This window comes from Rhinopithecus roxellana, chromosome 13 (assembly GCF_007565055.1).
Source record: "Rhinopithecus roxellana isolate Shanxi Qingling chromosome 13, ASM756505v1, whole genome shotgun sequence".
Taxonomy (NCBI): domain Eukaryota; kingdom Metazoa; phylum Chordata; class Mammalia; order Primates; family Cercopithecidae; genus Rhinopithecus; species Rhinopithecus roxellana.
Window position 1 is genome coordinate 109,210,842 of NC_044561.1, and position 20,998 is coordinate 109,231,839.

The 20,998-nt window shown below is 49.2% G+C and overlaps 1 protein-coding gene across 1 annotated transcript in view; it reads right to left on the reverse strand.

Moving 5' to 3' along the window:
• SOGA1 (suppressor of glucose, autophagy associated 1) overlaps positions 1-20,998 on the reverse strand; it is an 84,623-nt gene that overhangs the window by 26,287 nt on the left and 37,338 nt on the right. Inside the window, exons 4-8 of the mRNA XM_010355316.2 lie at positions 11,356-11,418; positions 9,011-10,192; positions 6,612-6,752; positions 3,926-4,051; positions 2,459-2,689 (exon numbers count right to left, since the gene is read on the reverse strand). Of these exons, the coding sequence (XP_010353618.2) occupies positions 2,459-2,689; positions 3,926-4,051; positions 6,612-6,752; positions 9,011-10,192; positions 11,356-11,418 (1,743 nt within the window). The remainder of the gene's footprint in view (positions 1-2,458; positions 2,690-3,925; positions 4,052-6,611; positions 6,753-9,010; positions 10,193-11,355; positions 11,419-20,998) is intronic.

Sequence of the window (20,998 nt, forward strand, 5' to 3'; positions counted from 1 at the left end):
TTTATTGCTGATGGATTCTGGGCAAGAGTCCAAGGCCAGCCAAGGAGATCACGGACCTAGTTCAGGATGGAAATAAGGCAAAAGGGAATGAGTCATCTTCTGTGCTCAAGCAATCCTCCTGCCTCAGCCTCCCAAAATACGGGGATTATAGGTGCGAGCCACCGTGCCCAGCATGATTATGTTTATATCTTATTAATTATGCCTATTTTGGTAAATGTACATATTTCTTAATTATAGGCATATATGTTATGTAATTTTCTGTGTCTATATTTTTTGAGACGGAGTCTCACTGTGTCACCCAGGCTGGAGTGCAATGGCATGATCTTGGCTCACTGCAACCTCTGCCTTGCAGGTTCAAGAGATTCTCCTGCTTCAGGCTCCCAAGCAGCTGGGACTACTGGTGTGCACCACCGTTCCCAGCTAATTTTTGTATTTTTAGTAGAGATGGGGTTTCACCATGTTGGCCAGGCTGATCTCTAACTCCTGACCTCAAGTGATCTGTCCACCTTAGCCTCTCGAAGTGCTGAGAGATTACAGGCGTGAGCCACCGCACCTGGCCAATTTTCTGTTTATACTCTATTTTTTCCTTTCCTAAAGTAAGTTTCTCTCTCTTTTACTCTAGGATATGGAAATGGCTAGAAAGGTTTTCACCAAATGTGGAGGGTTCAAGTCAGACAAACTGACTTAAAATATGGACTGTGTGGCTTGCAGGTCATTCCCTCAAACTGGGCTTCATCCAGAGGACTGTGAGACTTCCAAACAGGTGAGAGGGCTCCTATGTTTCCAAACGTCACAGAAGAGACAGCTTCAGACAAGAGGCCCAAGGCTGATGCTCCCAGGGGCGGCCCTGTGTCAGGTACTGAAGGGCCAGGGCAGCAGGGTGTGGGCCCATGGAATGGCGGTAGGGACTCTCTGAGGCCCTGGGGAGGAGCTGGTGGCCTTCGAGAATGATGAGCTCCACTGAGATAGGGTGATGCAGGGTCTTGCTATATACTCAGGTCTAACTGTCATGCCTGGCTCCTAGGGCATCTGGGCTCCTCTAGAGTACCCTTGATGGCGTACGTGGCAACTTGAGGCATGCCAATGCTCCCTATTTTATCTGGAAAGGGGCCTACAGACAGTAGCCTGGACGAGGAGGTCCAAGCCTAGGCTAGACTCGAGGTACCTGAACCCAAAAGGACAAGGCCAAAGTGAGCAATGTCAACTAAGATGAGTGTGACCAAGGTCTGACATCCTTGTAAGTCCCCTTCTCCTCCCTGCTGCTGTGCTGATGAGAGGAGACAGGGGCTTTGAGCAGCAGAGGGTCCTGCACAGACTGGGGCACAAATGGGCCAGGTGGGTCCTTTCTAAGCTTCATACATTCCCAAAGCTCTGCCCCCACACGTTTCCTGCCACATCCTAATACCACCTGTACTATCACCAGTGTTTTTAAGCCAGCCTACTCCCTCTTGTTAAATAAACATATCTTTCGGCCGGGCATGGTGGCTCATGCCTGTAATCCCAGCACTTTGGGAGACCAAGGGGGATGGATTACTTGAGGTCAGGAGTTCAAGAGACCAGCCTGGCCAACATGGAGAAAACCTGTCTTTACTAAAAATACAAAAATTAGCTGGCTGGGTATGGTGCCACGTGCCTGTAATCCCAGCTACTTGGGAGGCTGAGGCAGAATTCCTTGAACCTGGGAGGTGGAGATTGCAGTGAGCCGAGATTGTGGCACTGCACTCCAGCCTGGGTAACAGAGTGAGACTCTGTCTCAAAAAAAAAGAAAAAAAAAAAAAATTCTGAGAAGGGGCCCAGGGGAGCCTCCCAGGGCACTGAATAAAAATGTATACCTGTACCTGATGCTACCACAAAACTAGATTCCTACATTCACCTCGATATTGCTGCCTCTGAGGACTCTGTGTTAAAGACCTGCCAGCCCCAAGGATCCTTTCTGCTATTGAGGCCGGGACTAAGCGTGTCATCTTCCTCATGGTACCCCCAGCAAGCACCCTCCACATGCCCAGTAAAGAGCAACGATGGCCAGGTGTGGTGGCTAACACCTGTAATCCCAGCACTTTGGGAGGCTGAGGCGGGCGGATCACATGTTCAGGAGTTCGAGACCAGCCTAGTCAATATGGTGAAACCCCATCTCTACAAAAATTAGCAGGGCATGGTGGCAGGCGCCTGTAATCCCAGCTACTCGGGAGGCTGAGGCAGGAGAATTGCTTGAACCCGGGAGACAGACAAAGATTGCAGTGAGCCAAAACTGCACCACTGCACTCCGGCCTGGGCAACAGAGTGAGACTCCATCTCAAAAAAAAAAAAAAAAAAGGAGCAACGAATGCAGGGAAGGAAGCCTGCATGCCGATGGCAGGTATGCGAGCCTAGGAGCTGTGTCAAATCCAGCTGGGCGTCCCTTCCCTGTCCCTCTCTCCCCAGCCCACACTCCCAGTCCCAGTCCCAGGCCCAATCTTACCTCGAGGAAGTCATCCCCCTCGCTGGGCAAAACCTTGCCCTGCCGCCAGCGCTTGAGGAACCACCTGAGCTTCATGAAGAGCAGCAAGAAGTTGTGCTTGAACTGCTGGGACTCCTGCACCAGCATGTTCTTCTCCTGGCTCCAAAATTTCTGCTCCAGCCTCCGCTGGAGGCTCAGACTCTGCAGCTCAAACTCCCGCCTCAGGAGCGCCCTCTGCTGGTCCTCTTTCAGCTGCCGGGGGGACAAGAGCTTGAGCAACCCCAGGGCCCTGCCCTCTCCCCGACCCCTTTCTGGGCCCCTGGACAGGGGCAGGGAGGAAAGTCTGGGTGGTGCCTGTGAGTGATCCCTGCCGGGGATCCCACCACGCGTGGCGCAGTCTATTCAGATGAGCACCGCCCTCTGCTACTGCAGCCACAGTGACACATCACTGAAGGAGCTGGGATTTGACCCTCGCTCTGACTAAAAAGCCATGACATCATATACTGAGCACCTCCTGGGAACCAAATGTCTCACGTGAACTCTCATGTTCAGTGAGGAACCTGCGAGGGTGAGCAATGATAGCAGGGAGGGGTGACGTGTGGAGAGCAAAGGGCGTGCCAGGGTTGAGGATGGCTGATGACTAGGCAACACCCTAGGAAAAAATGCAGAGTCACGGCTAACAGAGGGACCTGGATTAGAGGCCCAGCCCCGCTGCATTCTGGATGTGCAACCCTGGACAGAGCACTCTGGCTCTCTGGGCATCAGTTTCCCCATCTGCAAAACGGTGATAAGGGAGGGCACAAGGATTAAAAGACATAATGGGTGGAAAGTGCATTGGACAGGCCCAGCACACAGAAAGGGCTTAACAAATGTTATTCCAGAACTATTATCTTGACTAGAAGCCAGGTCTGATGAGGGCACCATTTCATAAATGGGAAACTGAGGTCCTGAAAGAAAACAGGACTGGCCCCAGGTCCCACAGGCAGCCAATGTAGTCCTGTTACACAGCTAATGCACAATGGCACGTGCAATAACATCCCAGCAGGGCAAAGGGGCTGAAGACTCAGGTTTCCCTTAATTCTTTCATTCCTTTTTTTTTTTTTTTGAGATCACTCTGTCACCCAGGCTAGATTGCAGTGGGACGATCTTGGCTCACTGTAACCTCTGCCTCCTGGGTTCAAGCGATTCTCTTGCCTCAGCCTCCTGAGTAGCTGGGATTACAGGCGTGCACAAGCATGCCTGGCAAATTTTTGTATTTTTAGTAGAGGCGGGGTTTCACCATGTTGGCCAGGTTGGTCTCAAACTCCTGGCCTCAAGTGATCTGCCTGCCTCGACCTCCCAAAGTGCTGGGATTACAGGTGTGAGCCACCACGCCCAGCCTCCCCTGACATTCTTGACTTCAGAGGGCCCATAGATCCTCAAGGCCTCTGCTTCCAGCTCAAAGAGGCTGTAGGAATAGCTGCCTGGAAAGTGCTGGGCACCACGCACCTGGACCATTTTCTGGTTGAAATTGTCAGCCTCCTCCTTTCGCAGCTGCCGCTCCTGGGAGAGCTGCTCTTGCAAGCCCCGGAGGCTGTCGTGGGCCTCAGCCAGCACCAGCTGCAGCTCCTTGATCTGCGGTGTGGACAGGGGACACAGATAATGAGGAGGGAGAGAGAGAAAGAAGTGGATAGAAATTGGGATCTCAGGATGACAGTGGTAGGGGAACGATGGGAAGTTGGACCCAAACTGTCCAAATACAAATCAGGCAGAATGCCTGTCCTCACCTTAGAGGGTCGTCATGATGATTAAATGAAAGAGTACATATCAAATCTGGCTTTTGTTACCAGTGGAACTTGATCTTTTCTCTTTGAATTTATCTTAATAAGGTACTGGGGAAACTAAGTTTGATTCACAAAGATGTTCACTGTTTCATTGTTTATAATTCCAATATTTTAGAAACAACTTAGATATGAAATGATGGGACTTAAAAGACGTTTAATGGATCTATACATATGTAACAATCCATTCAGGGGTACTCTTAAGGACAGTGTCCTTATTTTATGTATGTTATACTTCAACAGAAAGTAGAAAAACAAAACCAAAAAAGCTATAGACTTCCATAGAAAAACATATAAAGGACATGGACACACACTAAATGTAACCAGTGGGAACTATGTGAAGACCTTCTGACCTCCGACCTTCACCCTCCCTCCCCTCCCTCCTTCCCTCCCTCCCTTCCTTCTTTCCCTTCCCTCCATACCTCTTCTCTCTCTCTCTCTCTCTCTCTCTCTCTCTCTCAATGGAGTTTTGCCAGACTAGAACGCAATCTTGGTTCACTGCAACCTCTGCCTCCCAGGTTCAAGCAATTCTCCTGCCTCAGCATCTCGAGTAACTGGGATTACAGGCGCCCGTCATCACGCCTGGCTAATTTTTATATATTTTTGGTAGAGACAGGATTTTGCCATGTTGCCCAGGCTCATCTTGAACTCCTAGGCTTAAGCAATCTGCCTACCTGGGTCTTCCAAAGTGCTGAAATTACAGGTGTGAGTTACAGTGCCTGGCCCCAGAACTCCTACATAAAACATTCCTAGGTATGGCAAATGTCCCTCTGTGAAAGTAAACATTCATTATATGGTCAATAATATGATGATTTGGCAGTAGAAGGCACAGTGACTTGAGGTATATCTTCTATATCTGTTTTGCATTAAAAATTTTTGCACGGCTACATACCATCTGCTCCCTGGTATCCTCCTTGAACTCAGTGTTCAACAGCACTAGGCAATTATCACTGCTCAATAAAGAGTGGCTGAATGAAACAAATAATTGAATGTGTGCAGGAAATTATTTTTTCTACAGGTAAGCCTATAGAATAGGCCTATTTCCTGGCAGGGCACGGTGGTTCACGCCTGTAATACCAGCACTTTGGGAGGCTGAGATGGGAGGATCACTTGAGCCCCAGAGTTTGAGACCAGCCTCCTGGGCAACATGACAAAACCCTGTCTCTACTAAAAATATGAAAATTAGCTGGGCATGGTGGCACACGCCTATAGTCCCACCTAATCAGGAGGGCTGAGGCATGAGATTCATCTGAACTCAGGAAATGGAGGTTACAGTGAGCCAAGATCATACCACTGCACTCCAGACTAGATGACAGAGCAAGACTCAGTCAAAAAAAAGAAAAAGAAAAAGAATAGGCCTATTTCCTTTTCTTGGAAAATGAGAACTAAGTTATCTCAGTTTTTTCTCTTTTTGCCATGGCTTCCAGGAGGCTCACTTAGAGAGTCTGATCCATCAGCTTCAAGTGAGCTTCTCCTTCCTACATAGTCATGGGCTGGCCTTCCTGGGACCAGAGTTGTCTTCCAAGAGATGCTCAGAAAGGTGCTCAGGCTGGAAAATACACAGGACTCTGCAAGGTTCAGGGTTTCAGAGATACTCCACCCAGTCCATAAGAGCCTTTTCCTGCTTCAGGCTCATTATGAAGAGCAAGGAGAAGCTCAGTAGGCTTAGAAGGGGCTCAGAACTACCCAGAATTCCCTGAGGATCAAAGAATCCTAGCAATTCGATAGCCACCATTCACTCTAACCCTCCCATGTTACCGATGGGGAAGCTGTGGCCAGAAGGTAGAAACCTGTCCACAGTCACACAGGAACACTGGCAGAACTGAGACTTGAAGTCAGGTCAAGTCTGAATCCCACAGATGTGTCATTATCATCATAATCATCATCCTCCTCCTCATCCTCACCCAATGTGGGCCAGGCCTTAAGCTATGGCTTTTCATGTATTTAATCCTTTCAACAACCCTATGAGGCACCTTCATTCTACAGGTGAGAAAATTGAGATCAGAGAGGTAAGAGGACTTATCCAAGATCTCACAGCCAGTAAAGAGTGGATCCACAATTGAAACTCAAACTGCCTGAGTATAGAGACTGCTGCCTTCCTGCTACATAAATGAGTAGTTCCATTAAATTACATAAATTGTTAAATTCCCAGTGGAATTTAATACAGAAAAAAATAGTTTATGAAGATGAGTTTATAAGTTTCCTTGGAACACGCCATGAGAATATCCCAAACTTCCTTATTTCCCCAAACCCATATCCTCACCAGCTAAGTGATATATGCACCACTCTGCTTTTGACAGGCCTCAGTCACTTTCCTCCTACCCAATCCCCTGCTTGCTCAGGCCTAGACCCACCTCAGAGGCATAGGAATCATTGTCTTCAGCTCGGTAAGGCCTGAAGCTCCGGCTGAGGTCAGGCTTAGAGTCCAAGTCACCAGTGCGGAAGGCCTCTCGGATCCTGGGTTCCCATTCCGGCAGGTCCCTGAAGTCAGGTGGCTGCACCCAGAGGCACAGGCAGAACAAACCAAATATCACCATGGGGAGGGGCCCGAGGGGTGCCAGAAACACCCACCCCAGGCCTCTGCGCTCCCTAAGACACTTGAACCACCCATCTGAGGGCTAGGACCCTGGTAGATTCGCCTCTGCAACCCACACCCAGCCCTGGCTGGGGCACTGCTGCCATTCAGTGAATGCTTGCGGAAAGGATGAATGATTAGGTCAGTGCGAAGTGATTTTGTGAATGTGTGTCTTGTGCACAAACCTTCTGAGTCAGCCCCAACTGTCCTATCACATGTGTGACCTCTGTTCATCCCTCTTTCAAGAAGAACCAAGAGGGAGAAAACAGAGCAGTCTATGGGCACAGTGGCACATGCCTGTAATTCCATCTACAATTTGAGGCTGCAGCAAGCTGTGATCATACCATTGCCCTCCAGCCTGGGCAACAGAGCAGGACTGTTTCTTTAAAAAAAAAAAAAAAAAAAAAAAAAAAAAAAAAGGCAGTGTGCTTGCTTAAACAAGTAAGATGAAACTGGATCAACAGGTCTTGAGTTAAACAAATTATGGCACATATCCACTGTATAGTTGTTAAAAAGAAAGTGCTAAATATCAGAAGGGCGCGATGGCTCACACCTGTAATCCCAGCACTTTGGGAGGCCGAGGCAGGTGGATCACCTGAGGTCAGGAGTTCAAGACCAGCCTGGCCAACATCGCGAAACCCCCGTTTCTACTAAAAACACAAAAATTAGCCAGGTGTGGTGGTGCAGGCCTGTAATCCCAGCTACTTGGGAGGCTGAGGCAGGAGAATCACTTGAACCTGAGAGGCGGAGGTAGCAGTGAGCTGAGATCGTGCCACTGCACTCCAGCCTGGGTGACAGAGTGAGACTCCGTCTCAAAAAAAAAAAAAAAAACAAAAAAAAAAAAGAAAAAAAGAAAAAAAGAAAGTGCTAAATCGCTCTCTTTCCCTGGAAATGAAAAGTTCCCTGCCATTGCTCTGAGGATGAAAATCAAATCTCCCCCATGCTCAGTGCAGTCCAGCTTCACGTTGTCTCTTCACTCAGCACCCTGGACACACCACGCTCCTTCCGCCTCTGATCTGAGCTGTGCCTTTGTACAGGCTATTTCCTCTGCTGAAAACACTGTTCCCCCAGCCATTCATCCCTCTGACCTCTGGTCAGATCAGAGGCCCTCCCTCAGCACAGGGTCTAGGTCAAGTTCCTTGTTCATAAAACCATGTACCTTTCCTTCAGATTCCTCTCTCAGTGTCTAATTGCACATTCACTGACATGATATTTTGGGTGACTCTGCCCCACTGGATGATAAGGGCCATGAGAGGGGGAATCATATCTGTTTTTGCTAATCATGACACCTTCAGCAGTGAGCACAAAAAGTGTGTGAACAACAGACAAGCATCATAAATGAGCAAACTGATACACTGTGTAAAAAATATAAGCTGTATAGTAACAATAGATATAAAACAATCATCTGGGTGGAAAAACAAATATATGATACACATGTAGACAATGATTTAGATGGGTAGGCAGCCAAGGATGAAATATTTTAGATCCACTTCACTAGACACACAAAAATATTGACCATTTAAAATGTGACTATCAGGCCATGCACAGTGGCTCACACCTATAGTCCTAGCACGTTGGGAGGCTGAGGCTGGTAGATCACTTGAGCTCAGGAGTTCAAGACCAGCCTGGGCAATATGGCGAGATCCCATCTCTACAAAAAAATTTTTAAATTATGGCCAGGCACAGTGGCTCACGCCTGTACTCCCAGAACTTTGGGAGGCAAAGGCGGGCCGATCACTTGAGGTCAGGAGTTCGAGACCAGCCTGGCCAACATGGTGAAACCCCATCTCTACTAAAAATACAAAAATTAGCCAGGTGTGATAGAGGGCGCCTGTAATCACGGCTACTTGGGAGGCTAAGGGAGTAGAATCGCTTGAACCTGGGAGTTGAAGGTTACAGTTAGCCAAAATTACGCCACTGCATTCCAGCCTGGGTGACTCCGTCTCAAAAAATAAAAAATAAAAATTAGCTGGGTGTGGTGGTGCTCACTTGTAGTCCCAGGTACTCAGGAGGGTGACGGGTGAGAATGGCTAGAGCCCAGGATATCAAGGCTGCAGTGAGCTGAGATTGCACCACTGCACTTCAGCCTGGCCAGCAGGGAGAGACCCTCTCTCAAGAAAAACAAAACAAAACAAAGGAAAAAAATAAATAATAGGATCTGTGCATGAGACACCTTACCTGAAAGTCTGAGCCAAGGTCTTTTGCCAGAAGAATCTCCTTGGAGAGCCCCTGGGAGCCCAAGGGGGGCAGTGATGAGAAGGACTCCTGCTGCTCCTTGACAGAGTCCCCAAGGACTGCGTCTGCCTTCCGCGTGAAGGCGTTCAGCTCCTGCTGCAGCACGCTCAGGCGCACCAGGATGGCATGGATGAGCTTGGTGTCCCTGGGGCCCTCGCTGTTGTCGGGGGCCTCGTGCAGCCGGAAGTCAGCACACTCATTGTCCAGACACAGTCGGAGGCTAGCTGAGAAGCCATTGGCATCAGCCACCAGGACATCGATGGCCTTACTGACCAGGGCAGCCTGCTCCCTCAGCCCAGGTAGCGCCTCGGCCTCCCTGGCTCTGCAGAGTCGGGCCGCATGGGACTCGTGTGTCTCGCCCAGGGGAGCAGGCACACACTGGGCAGAGTCCCCGGCCTCGGCGTCCGTCTCCAGCATGGGCCGCGTACTCTGGCAGGAGGCGAGGTCACAGCGCTGGAGGTTGGAGAGGAGCACCCGGTTCTCGTACTGCAGCTTCTTGACCTTGCCGCTGAGCTCACCGATCTGCAGCTTGGCGGCCGCCAGCTCCTCCTGCGAAGGTTCGCTGAGCACAGAGCAACTGTCCTCCGACAGCGCCACGTCCAGCTCGTGCTCCGAGCGGAACTTGGCCAGCTCGTTCAGCAGCAGCTTGTTCTGGTCCTCAAGCTCGGCAGAAGAGCGCCGCAGCAGCTCAGCCTCCTCTTCCACGAACTGCAGGTGTCGCCGCAGCTCTGCCAAGCTCTCCCCGCACTCGCCGCCACCCAGCGCGGAGAAGGCCAGGCGTGCCTCAGGCCCCCCACAGCCACCTCCGTGATCCTTCATGTCGTCCATCTCAGCCCGCAGGCCTCGGTTCTCCACCTCCAGCTCCACGATGCGGCGGCTCAGCAGATTGGCTTCCTCCTCCACCAGCTTCAGGTGCACCTTCAGCTCGGTCTCCCGAGAGTGGGGGGCATCGGCCAGCTCCTCCGCTGACAGTGCACTGTCCAGGTCCCCATAGAGCGACCGGTACTTCAGCAGCTCCTCCTTCATGCTGTCATTCTCCTTGGCAAGCTTAGTGAGCTTCTTGCACATGAGGGCCGACTCCTCCTTTGCAAAGTGCAGCTGGCATTTCAGGTCTGCACTGTCCTCCTGGGGCCACGGGGACAGACACAACCCAGGAAGGTTAGTGCTGAGAGGCTCAGTACCAGCCACGGCATTTTGGGGAGCACTATGTGCTGGGAACACAGGGGTGAATCAGACACAGCCAGACCCTCAAGGAGGTAAGGGTCCGGGGGAGATGTAGAGGGGTAGACGTTGAAATGACAGCAAGGATGGGGCGCCACACATAGCCTGGGAGTCCAGGAGCAGGTGACATATTGATGAGCAACTGCTGCTACTACAGCTTCATCAGTAAAATGCGGCAGTAACATTACCTCCCTCCCAGAGCCACAGAGGGGATTAAATAAGCTACGGATGAAAAGGGCCTGGCATTCTGACAATCCCATACCACTAGGAGCTAATGGTATGTGGCCTTTGCTGCATAGTACTTTATCCAATCCTTCTAATGAACCCCCAAGACAGGGATAGATAGGGAATGGAGCCCAGAAACTCAAAATGACTCACCCCAATCACATGGCAGTCAAGTGGCAGAGCCAAGATTCAAGCCTTGGTCTCCAACTCTAGACCTTTGGATTTGACTGTAGGGCTGCTTGCTAAGTTCCTGGCTGGGGTGGGGAGTGAGTATCTAAACATCTAAGAACCATGGGCTCAGGATGTGGTTTTGGGAAATAAAGTGGGCAGTGAAACTAAGAAAATGAGCAAGGGGGCTGGGCGCAGTGGCTCACAACTGTAATCCCAGCACTTTGGGAGGCCGAGGCAGCTGGATTGCTTGAGGCTAGGAGTTCGAGACCAGCCTGGCCAGCATGGTGAAACCCTGTCTCTACTAAAAATACAAAAATTAGCCAGGTGTGGTGGTGCACACCTGTAGTCCCAGCTACTTGGGAGGCTGAGGCATGAAAATCGCTTGAACCTGGGAGGTAGAGGTTGCAGTGAGCCGAGATTGTGCCACTGCACTGCAGCCTGGGCAAGAGAGTGAGACTCTGTCTCAAAAAAAAAAAAAAAAAGAAAGAAAGAAAGAAAGGAAGGAAGGAAGGAAGGAAGGAAGGAAGGAAGGAAGGAAGGAAGAAAGGAAGAAAGGAAGAAAAGAAAATGAGCAAGGGGAGGACAGGGCAGAATATGGGATCCCCAGGCCACTTAGAGTCAGGCTCAGGTCTTCAGAATAAAACCTTCCTACGGGGGCTGCTGGGAATTACCTGCACTGAAGGCTTCTTATCGGCCTTCCCCAGGGAGCGGGTTCCTCTTTTCTTCAAGGAATGCTGAAGAGAGAATTAAAAAAAAAAAAGTCAGGACTGAAAGCTCACAGGGTGATGCACATGCAGATAGCTGTCACAGTGCCCAGGGTCCAGGGAGGGCCCCAGTCCCCAGGCCACCCCAACCTGACGGCATTGACTGTTGAGTAAGAGGAGCCCTCCAGATCACCCAGTGAGCAGCAATGGGAGACAGGCCAGAAACACTGGAGATGATTCTGAAAACACCTGCTCAGGGCTCCTCCCCTGTAGCCCATTCCCATGTGTGACCCAGTTGGCCTCGGCTAAGACTTGGAAAGCTGTGTTTCTGTTCTTGCTTGTCTTTCATCAAAGGATTTCCTGAGCACCTATCATGCGCCAGGTAGGTAGGTGTACAGAACACAGCAGTGAACCAGGGAGGATGTTGTGGTGCTTTGCCCAGATTCCGCTTCGGAACTGAGACACTCATTGCCAGAGCTAAGACCTCAAAGCTGAGTACCCCTCCCAGTGGCAGCCATTGGTTGAGGGGAACCACCTTGTCCAAGGGCAGGTGCCATCCGTGGATGGAGCCCACATCCAGGGACGGGTCCATGACCTCTTGCCTCAGCTCTACAGGGAGGGCCATCCTAGCTCCAGAGCTCCCCATGGGATCTACTGGGATCACTGGCGTAATTCAGGTTCCAGCTCTGCCTCACTCCCTGTGGTGTTGTTCCCAAAGAGACTCTTCCATAAAGCTCGGTAGGCAAATCTCCACCTCAGAGAAAATCCTGTCCTCGTGAAACTGACACCTAGTGGGAACTTTAATTTAGAATGAATACTAATGGATAAAATGAATATGAGGGCTGGATATGGTAGCTCATGCCTGTAATCCAACACTTTGGGAGGCTAAGCCAGGAGGATTGCCTGAGGCCAAGAGTTCGAGACCAGCCTGGGCAACATAGCAAGACCCTGTCTCAAAAAACAAATCCAGAAGCTGGCCAGGCATAGTGACTCATGCCTGTAATCCCAGTACTTTGGGAGGCTGAGGTGAGAGGATTGCTTGCGTTGAGGAGTTTGAGACCAGCCTGGGCAACACAGCAGGACTCTGCCTCAAAAAAATAAGATGTTTAAAATCCAGAAGCAATAGAGGAAAATATAGATACATTTGATTACACAAGCAAATTCTGCATGGAAATAAAAACACCCTAAGAAAAGTAAAAACATAAATGACAAACTCTGAAAAAATATCTGTAATGTATAACACCAACAAAGGGTTGATACCCTAAATATGGAAAGAGTTTCACAAACAGAGCATTAAAAGAGTTTCACAAACAGACCTGTAGGAAAATAGGCTAGAGATACGAAAACCAGTTCACAGGAAAAGAAAGGCAAATGGATCATGGCACACGAAGATATCAAGGCACAAGAAGATATTCAACCCCGCTCCTGTTAGATAAATGCAAATTAAAATTACACCGAGATACCGTTTCTCACCTATCAGACTGGCAAAAATCCAAATATCTGACGACATATTCTATTGCTGAAGCTATGGAGAAACAAAAAGGTTCATAAATTGTTGGCAAGAATGCCAAATGGCACAAGCCCTACAGAGGGAACTGGAGGAAATGTTACAATAACAATCACTGAAGTTTCTCAATGTTTAAAGAGGTCATTCAATTAGATGCACGATTCTATTGAGCACTTCCTCCCAAGAGAGGAGGGGTGATTCATGGTGGTGGTGTATGTATAAAATCATGCTTACAGGTTGTTTTGACTTTTCAAGGTGGGCTGGTATATTTCTGAAAATGGCCCCAGCTGATTTGGATACACGCTTGCTCCCATGCCCGCCTCTCACACCCCATCCCTGAAAGTGACAGCCACTGATCTAATCCGAGTCCCATTTTTCTGAAATCAAGAGAGGGGCAGGGACTTGTCCAAGGTCTCACAGCACACCCACAGCTCACCTGGGACCAGTTCTTGACATAGCTCTTAATCAAATTCCAAAGAGTTGGTAGGAAAAAATGTGTCTTTGCTGATGAGGGCCAGAGTGTAGCTAGCACAGTGGTTCTCAACCTGGTACACATGAGAATTACTTAAAAAAAAAAACAAAAAAAAAACTCGTGGTCTAGGGTAGGTCTGAGACGTCAGTATTTTTTAAATGCTTTCAGGTGATCCACTGTGACAGGCAAGGAGAGCTCCAGATGGACCCTTAAGTACAGAGTATCTGAGAGCCCAGTCAAATCCTAAAGAGACCTTTTGAAATGCAAATGAGGCAGGAAGGCAGAGGCTGATATTTCAGGCGCTGGGTGCCAAGAGCCAGGAGCCAGTATTTGAGAAGTGCTGCCCTGGGAGCTTTCAAAAGCTGGAAGGGAAGAGGAGGAAACAGGGCTATGGGTCAGAAAACGAGTCCTTCCACAAGAGCCAGGAGGCAGCAGACAAGTGCAGCCAGTGGGGCCCTGGACAGGGCACACAGAAGCAGACCCCGTGCAGAGTGCAAGGTGGGGGCTCTGGGCTCAGACCATCAGGCTATGGAACGATCTGGGCCCGCCTATTACAAGCTGAGTGGGAAGGGCTGTGGCCTCAGCTGGGAGTTGAACCCTGGGGCCCTTGCGACCCTGAGTTTATGATCCCTGGGTGAACCCTTTCCTCTCCCTGAAATTCCATTTTCTCATTTATAACATTGGACCATGGATTGGGTGACCAGAGCCCCGCCAAGGACCGCAGACTCCCTGGAGGAAGGAAGTGAAGTGACAGAGAGGAGAACCAGGGGTCTCCACAGGTACCAAGGGGTCAGGCATCACATGTGAATGAATGAGATCACCTAAAAGCCATTCAAAGGACTGAGCGATCATGAGATTCACTGACATGGGAAAGTCTCCCAGACACTCTGTTAAGGGAAAGAAGTAACCAGCAAAACAAAACCTATAACCCAAATATGTCCACTAACTTTAGAATGGATAAAAAAAAATGTGGTCTATCCACACAACAGAATATTTACTCAGCCATAGAAAGAAGAAAGAGGCTGGGTGCAGTGGCTCACGCCTGTAATCCCAGCACTTTGGGAGGCTGAGGTGGGCGGATCACCTGAGATCAGGAGTTCGAGACTAGCAACATGCAGAAACCCTGTCTCTACGAAAAATACAAAATCAGCCAGGCGTGGTGGCACATGCCTGTAATCACAGCTACTTGGGAGGCAGAGGTTGCAGTGAGCCGAGAGCGTGCCATTGCACTCCAGCCTGGGCAACAAGAATGAAACTCCGTTTCAAAAAAAGAAAGAAAAGAAAGAAAACAAAGAAAAGAAAGAAAAGAAAGAAAGGAAGAAAGAAATGGCTGGGTGTGGTGGCTCACGCCTGTAATTCCAGCACTTGTGGAGGCGGATGCGGGTGGATCACCTGAGGCCAGGAGTTTGAGACCAGCCTGGCCAACATAGTGAAAATGCATCTCTACTAAAAATACAAAAAATTAGCCGGGAGTGGTGGCAGGCGCCTGTAATCCCAGCTACTAGGGAAACTGAGGCAGGAGACTTGGTTGAACCCGTGAGGCAGTGGTTGCAGTGAGCTGAGATCATACCACTGCACTCCAGCCTGGGCAACAGAACAAGACTGTCTCAAAAAAAAGAGTTTCAAAATCTATAGAAACCTGCATTGTATGAGACTAGAGAAAGGCCTGGAAAGATACAAAGCAAACTGCTGATGCTGGGTCCGGCTGAGGAGTCGAACTGAAGGCTTTCTTCTATAATGTAAGGGTTTTATTATTTCTATTATTTTTGAATAGATAACAAAGTCACATGGTTCAACATTCAAAAAGTACATAAAAGAATATAGTGAACCCAGTCACCCAGTTATCCCGCCCAAGGCAACCAACGTAACTAGAGCGCTGCAGCTTGTCCTTAGAGGTATGCTAGGTATGCATCTGTGTGTTTTTCTAATGATATTTTTGCTTCACTGAGTTTGTATTACTTTTTTAGATAAAAAAAAAAATGCATATTCTGGCCAGACGCGGTGGCTCACGCCTATAATCCCAGCACTTTGGGAGGCTGAGGCGGGTGGATCACCTGAAGTCGGGAGTTCAAGACCAGCCTAACCAACATGGAGAAACCCTGTCTCTACTAAAAATACAAAAAAAAAAAAAAATTAGTGGTGCATGCCTGTAATCCCAGCTACTTGGGAGGCTAAGGCAGGAGAATCACTTGAACCCAGGAGGCAGAGGTGGCAGTGAGCTGAGATGGCGCCATTGCATTCTAGCCTGGGCAACAAGAGCGAAACTCCGTCTCAAAAACAAAAATAAAAACAAAAACAAAACAAACAAAATGCATATTCTTAGCTGGGTGTTGTGGCACGTGCCTGTAGTCCTAGCTACTTGGGAGGCTGAAGTGGAAGAATCACTTAAGCCTGGGAGGCAGAGGTTACACTGAGCCAAGATCACATCCCTGCACTCCAGCCTGGGCAATAGAGCCAGACCTTGTCTCCAAAAAAGAAAAAAAGCATATTCACATTTACATTTAAATACACATATATGTATACATAGAAAAACTTATTGGAAGTATATGCACCTCCCCATCCACACAGAAATTCCCTATGGCTTATTTGAATCTTCTAATCTTTTTCTGCTTGCTAAGTATGTACTACTACCTATTGTGGGGAAGGGAAAAGTCATTATAAAAGGTTTTTAAAATATACTTTCCCCAAGAAGTCACCGAACACCTTTCTAGCAGGCAGAGAAAAGGTGTGAATGAGCTGAGTGGCTTGAATCTCACCAGAAAGCAGGGCAGTGGGCAGAGGAGACGAGTTCCACCCTTTTCTGTGGGGCCTGACACTTCCTCCACCTTACCTAAGCCATGTGGGTTCCCACACAGCCCTGCCATTCTGGAGGGAAAACAAGGCGGACTCAGAGTGCACAAAGACCTTCCTCCCCTCTGCAGGGCAGTAGCTGGCCAGGCGGCTGGGGGGCTGCCACCCCTCAAGAAAGCCAGGGCCTGTCAGAGCCCCTTTGTGGAGCCCCCAGGGATGAAGTCAGTCTCTGCCCAAGAGGCAGATGTTCTGGCTCTGGGCCTTGAGAGGGTGGAACAGGGCAGGGTGGTGCCTGGACACCAGCAGGAATGCAGTCGCAAGGCCCGGGGACATGCCCAGCCCCGAGGACAAACTGTGGCCTGGCATGCAACAGGGGCTTCCCCACTTGCCAGCAACTCATAAGGCTGTCTTTGAGCAGCCAGGGTGGTGCCTCCAAGCATCCCTGGTCTACAGGCTTCTAGGAGAAGCCTGAGCTATGTTCTCCCTTGTCTTTCCTTCAGCCCAGGAGAGAGCTGCCTGAGCACGGCTCTGGAGGGGCCTCTGCACTCAAACACCTTCCTGCCCCACTTTGGCCAAGAAACAAAGGCCAACCTTCCAAGGAACAAAATGAACCTTCTGCCAAAACAGCGGGGCAGATTTTCACCAAATCTGGAGGAGATGTTTGGAAAGGTCTCACTGAAAGCATAGACTGTGCTTCAGGTACAAAATTTACTCTTGATTTTTTTTTTTTTTTGAGACAGGGTCTCACTCTGTTACCCAGGCTGGAGTACAGTGGCATGATCTCGGCTCACTGCAACCGCTGCCTCCCAGGTTCAAGCAATTGTCATGCCTCAGCCTCCTGACCAGCTGAGACTACAGGCGTGCACCAACCACATCTGGCTACTTTTTTGTATTTTTTGTAGGAACTGGATGTCACCATGTTGCCCAGGCTGGTCTCAAACTCCTGAACCCAAGTGATCCACCTGCCTCGACCTCCCAAAGCGTTGGGATTACAGATAAAAGCCACTGTGCCTGGCCTACTCTAGATTCTAGAAGGAAACCAGGGTTGGGGGTGCACCTCAAAGATTTAGGCTCATTCTTCCTCCAGAGTGGCTGAAATGGCCACAGAGAGAGGCCATGTGACTCTTGGTTAGGGAGAGATCATTTGGGGAAGAAAACAAAGAGTGGTTTAAACATTGGCCCCAAATCAAATGTCACAAGGACAGATGGAGCCAACTGCACGTGAAGATTGGCAACGTAGCTGCTCTTTTCCCGGGCAACTGGCAGCTCTAGACAGAGAGCTCCTTGCCAGAGGCAGCAGAAATATATTTATTTAACTAAGGCAAATGCTTCTCCAGACCCGCAGCCCTCACGGTGGTTGTGGCAGTAACGAAAATAATAAGTCCTTAGTCTGTGTTAAGCACTTTACTTGCTTGTCTTGTTTAATTTTCACAAACATCTCTGAGAAGTAGGGATAATATTCCAATTTTATAAATAAACAAACTGGGTTGGGTACGATGGCTCATGCCTGTAATCCCAGAACTTTGGGAAGCCGAGGCGGGCAGATCACTTGAGTCCAGGAGTTTGAGACCAGCCTGGGCAACATAGCGAGAGACCCCATCTCTTTAAAAATTACAAAATTAGCCAGATGTGGTGGCGTGCACCTATAGTCCCAGCAACTTGGGATGGTGAGGCGGGAGGATCTCTTGAGCCCGGAAGTGTGAGGCTGCAACAAGCCATGATCGTGCCACTACACTCTAGCCTGAGTGACACAGCAAGACTCTTGTCTCCCCCAATAATAATAATAAAATAAATAAACAAACTAAGCACTAGAGCAGTTATATCATTTCCCCAAAGGTTACAGTCACTTGCGACTAAGTGCCAAAGCCGGAAAAAAGGTAGAACCGGGCTTTGAACTATCAGCCCCTTCCTAGCCCACCAGGTAGGAAATCTGGATGAGAAGGCTGTGCCAGGGAGGGAAGCAGTCACTGGAGTGGGCAGCCTCTTCCAGGATTCTGAAGACACGACAGGGTCCTAGGAAAGCAAGTGTGGGGCAAGGAGTGTAGGAGCAACACCAGAAAAGTCAGTGTGAGTTTGGGAGATGTGGAGTCCTGGGTTTGAATCCCATCTTTGTCTTTCCCCAGTCGAGTCTACATCCTGCGGTTCTACTCCCTGGATCTACACAAGAGAACACACACAGAATCTCAGAAATGCGCACATGAATGTTCCCAGCAGCATTATTCATAGTAGCCAAAACAACCCAGATAAATGGACAAATCTAATGTGGTTATATACCCACACAATGGATGATTACTCAGCCATAAAGAGGAATGAGGTCCTGCTACATTCTTCAACATGGATGGATAAACCTTGAAAACCTGATGCTAAGTAAAAGAAGCCAGTCACCAAAGACTCCATTTGGATGAAGCATCCAGAACAGACAAATCCAGAGACACAAAGCGGACGAGTGGTTGCTGGGGACAAGAGGGAAAGGGGGAGTGGGGAGTGACTGTTCACAGGCATGAGGTTACTTTTTGGGGCCATGGAAATGTTCTGGAATTAGATAAAAGTGACGCTACACAACATCATGAATATAATAAAAATCACTGAATTGTACACTTTTTTGTTGTTTTTATTTTTATTATTATTTTTTCAGACAAGGTCTCGCTCTGTCACCCAGACTGGAGTACACTGGCGTGATCTCGGCTCACTGAAACCTCCGTTTCCCAAGCTCAAGTAATTCTCCCACCTCAGCCTCTTGAGTAGCTGGAACAACAGGCTTGTGCCAACATGTCCAGCTAATTTTTAAAATTTTTGTAGAGATGGGGGTCTTACTATATTGCCCAGGCTGGTCTCAAACTCCTGGGCTCGAGCAATCGTCCTGCCTCGGCCTCCCAAAGTGCTATGCCTGGTCTGAATTGTACACTTTTTTTTTTTTTGAGACACAGTTTTGCTCTGTTGCCCAGGCTGGAGTGCAATGATGGGATGTCGGCTCACTGCAACCTCCAGCTCCCGGGTTCAAGCAATTCTCCTCCTATCTCAACCTCCCAGGTAGCTGGGATTACAGGCGCCCACCACCAAACCCGTCTAATTTTTGTATTTTTAGTAGAGATGGGGTTTCATCATGTTGGTCAGGCTGGTCTCGAACTCCTGACCTCAGGTGATCCACCCACCTCAGCCTCCCAAAGTGCTGGGATTACAGTCGTGAGCCACCGCACCCAGCCTGAACTGTGTACTTTTAAATGGTGAATTGTATGATACGGGAATTAAATCATGATTTTAAAATTGCCAACAAACAGTGGCACCTATAAAATAAGACAACCACACCATGTCCATGGGAAGGTGCTTGGAGGGTTAAATGTGCTGGTGTGGTCAAGACTTGTGCGGTGCCTGGCACAGAGTGAGGGCTCAGACACAGCAGCTATACCATAATAAATCACGTCAACACTCGTATTGGCTTTCTGCCTAAAACACAAGGAGGGGTGTGACACTGGAAGAGGGGTAGCTGGGCAACAGTGCCACTGCAGCCCTCGGCCAGGGCCTGCCACCTCCCTTCTCTCTAGCAGAGAGCTGTCTCCATGGCAACCACATCAGCTCAGGCCAGAGGCTCCTGTTCCCAGCCGGGTGACAGCACCACTTCGGCAGCCTGTCAGGATGGCAACGGCAGATCGTGATGATGGGACTGAGGCTCTGGCAGAAGAATTGCTCAGGGACCCTCGTCTCCATAGAAACCATGTCAGAAAAGAGAGGGAGGAGGGAGAGGATAAACAGCAAATAATAAACACAGGCTCCCGCCTTCTGCGCACAAGCCTGGGACACCACAGGGCATGTGAGGAGAGCTAGACCAGCCTCATTGACAGCAGCCGCAGAGGGATGTGAGCCAGTGTTTCTTGAGCACCTACTCTGTACCAGGCACCACAAAGAGCTCTTTACAAGTCTAACCTCTTTTAAAATTTCACAAATAAATTCCAAATACTTTCTTTTCTTTTTTTGAGATGGAGTCTCGCTCCGTCCCCCAGGCTGGAGTGCAGGGGCGCAATCTCGGCTCACTGCAAGCTCCGCCTCCCAGGTTCACACCATTCTCCTGCCTCAGCCTCCTGAGTAGCTGGGACTACAGGCGCCTGCCACCATGTCTGACTAATTTTTTTGTATTTTTAGTAGAGACGGGGTTTCACCATGTTAGCCAGGATGGTCTTGATCTCCGGATCTCATGATCCGCCGGCCTCGGCCTCCCAAAGTGCTGGTCTTTTCTGTTCTGTTCTGTTTTCCTCCCTCTCCCTCTCGATGCAGGGTCTCACTCTATAGCCCAGGCTAGAGTCCAGGGGTGCCACCATAGCTCACTGAAGCCTCAACCTCTTGGACTCAAGCAATCCTCCCACCTCAACCTCCCTAGTAGCTGGGACTACTGGCATGCACCACCATGCTTGGCTAAATTTTGCATTTTTTATAGAGATGGGGTTTTGCCACGTTGCTCAGGTTGATCTTGAACTCCTGGCCCCAACCAATCTGCCCACCTCTGCCTCCCAGAAGGCTGGGATTACAAGCATGAGCCATCATAGCCAGCTTCATTCCTTCGTAAGGTTGAAGAGTTTTCCATTACGCATGTACACTACACTATGTCCATCCACTCATCCGTTGATGAACATTTGGGTTGCTCCTATCTTCTGGCTATTGTGAGTTATGCTCCTCTGAACACGGATGTGTAAATATCTCTTTGAGTCTCCGCTTTCAATTCTTTTGGGGATATACCTAGAAGTGAGAATGCTGGATCATATGATTGTTCTGTTTAATTTTTGAGGAACTGCCATACCATCTTATTCTTTTAAATTTCTTCATAGTATTCCATAGTTACATAATCTTAT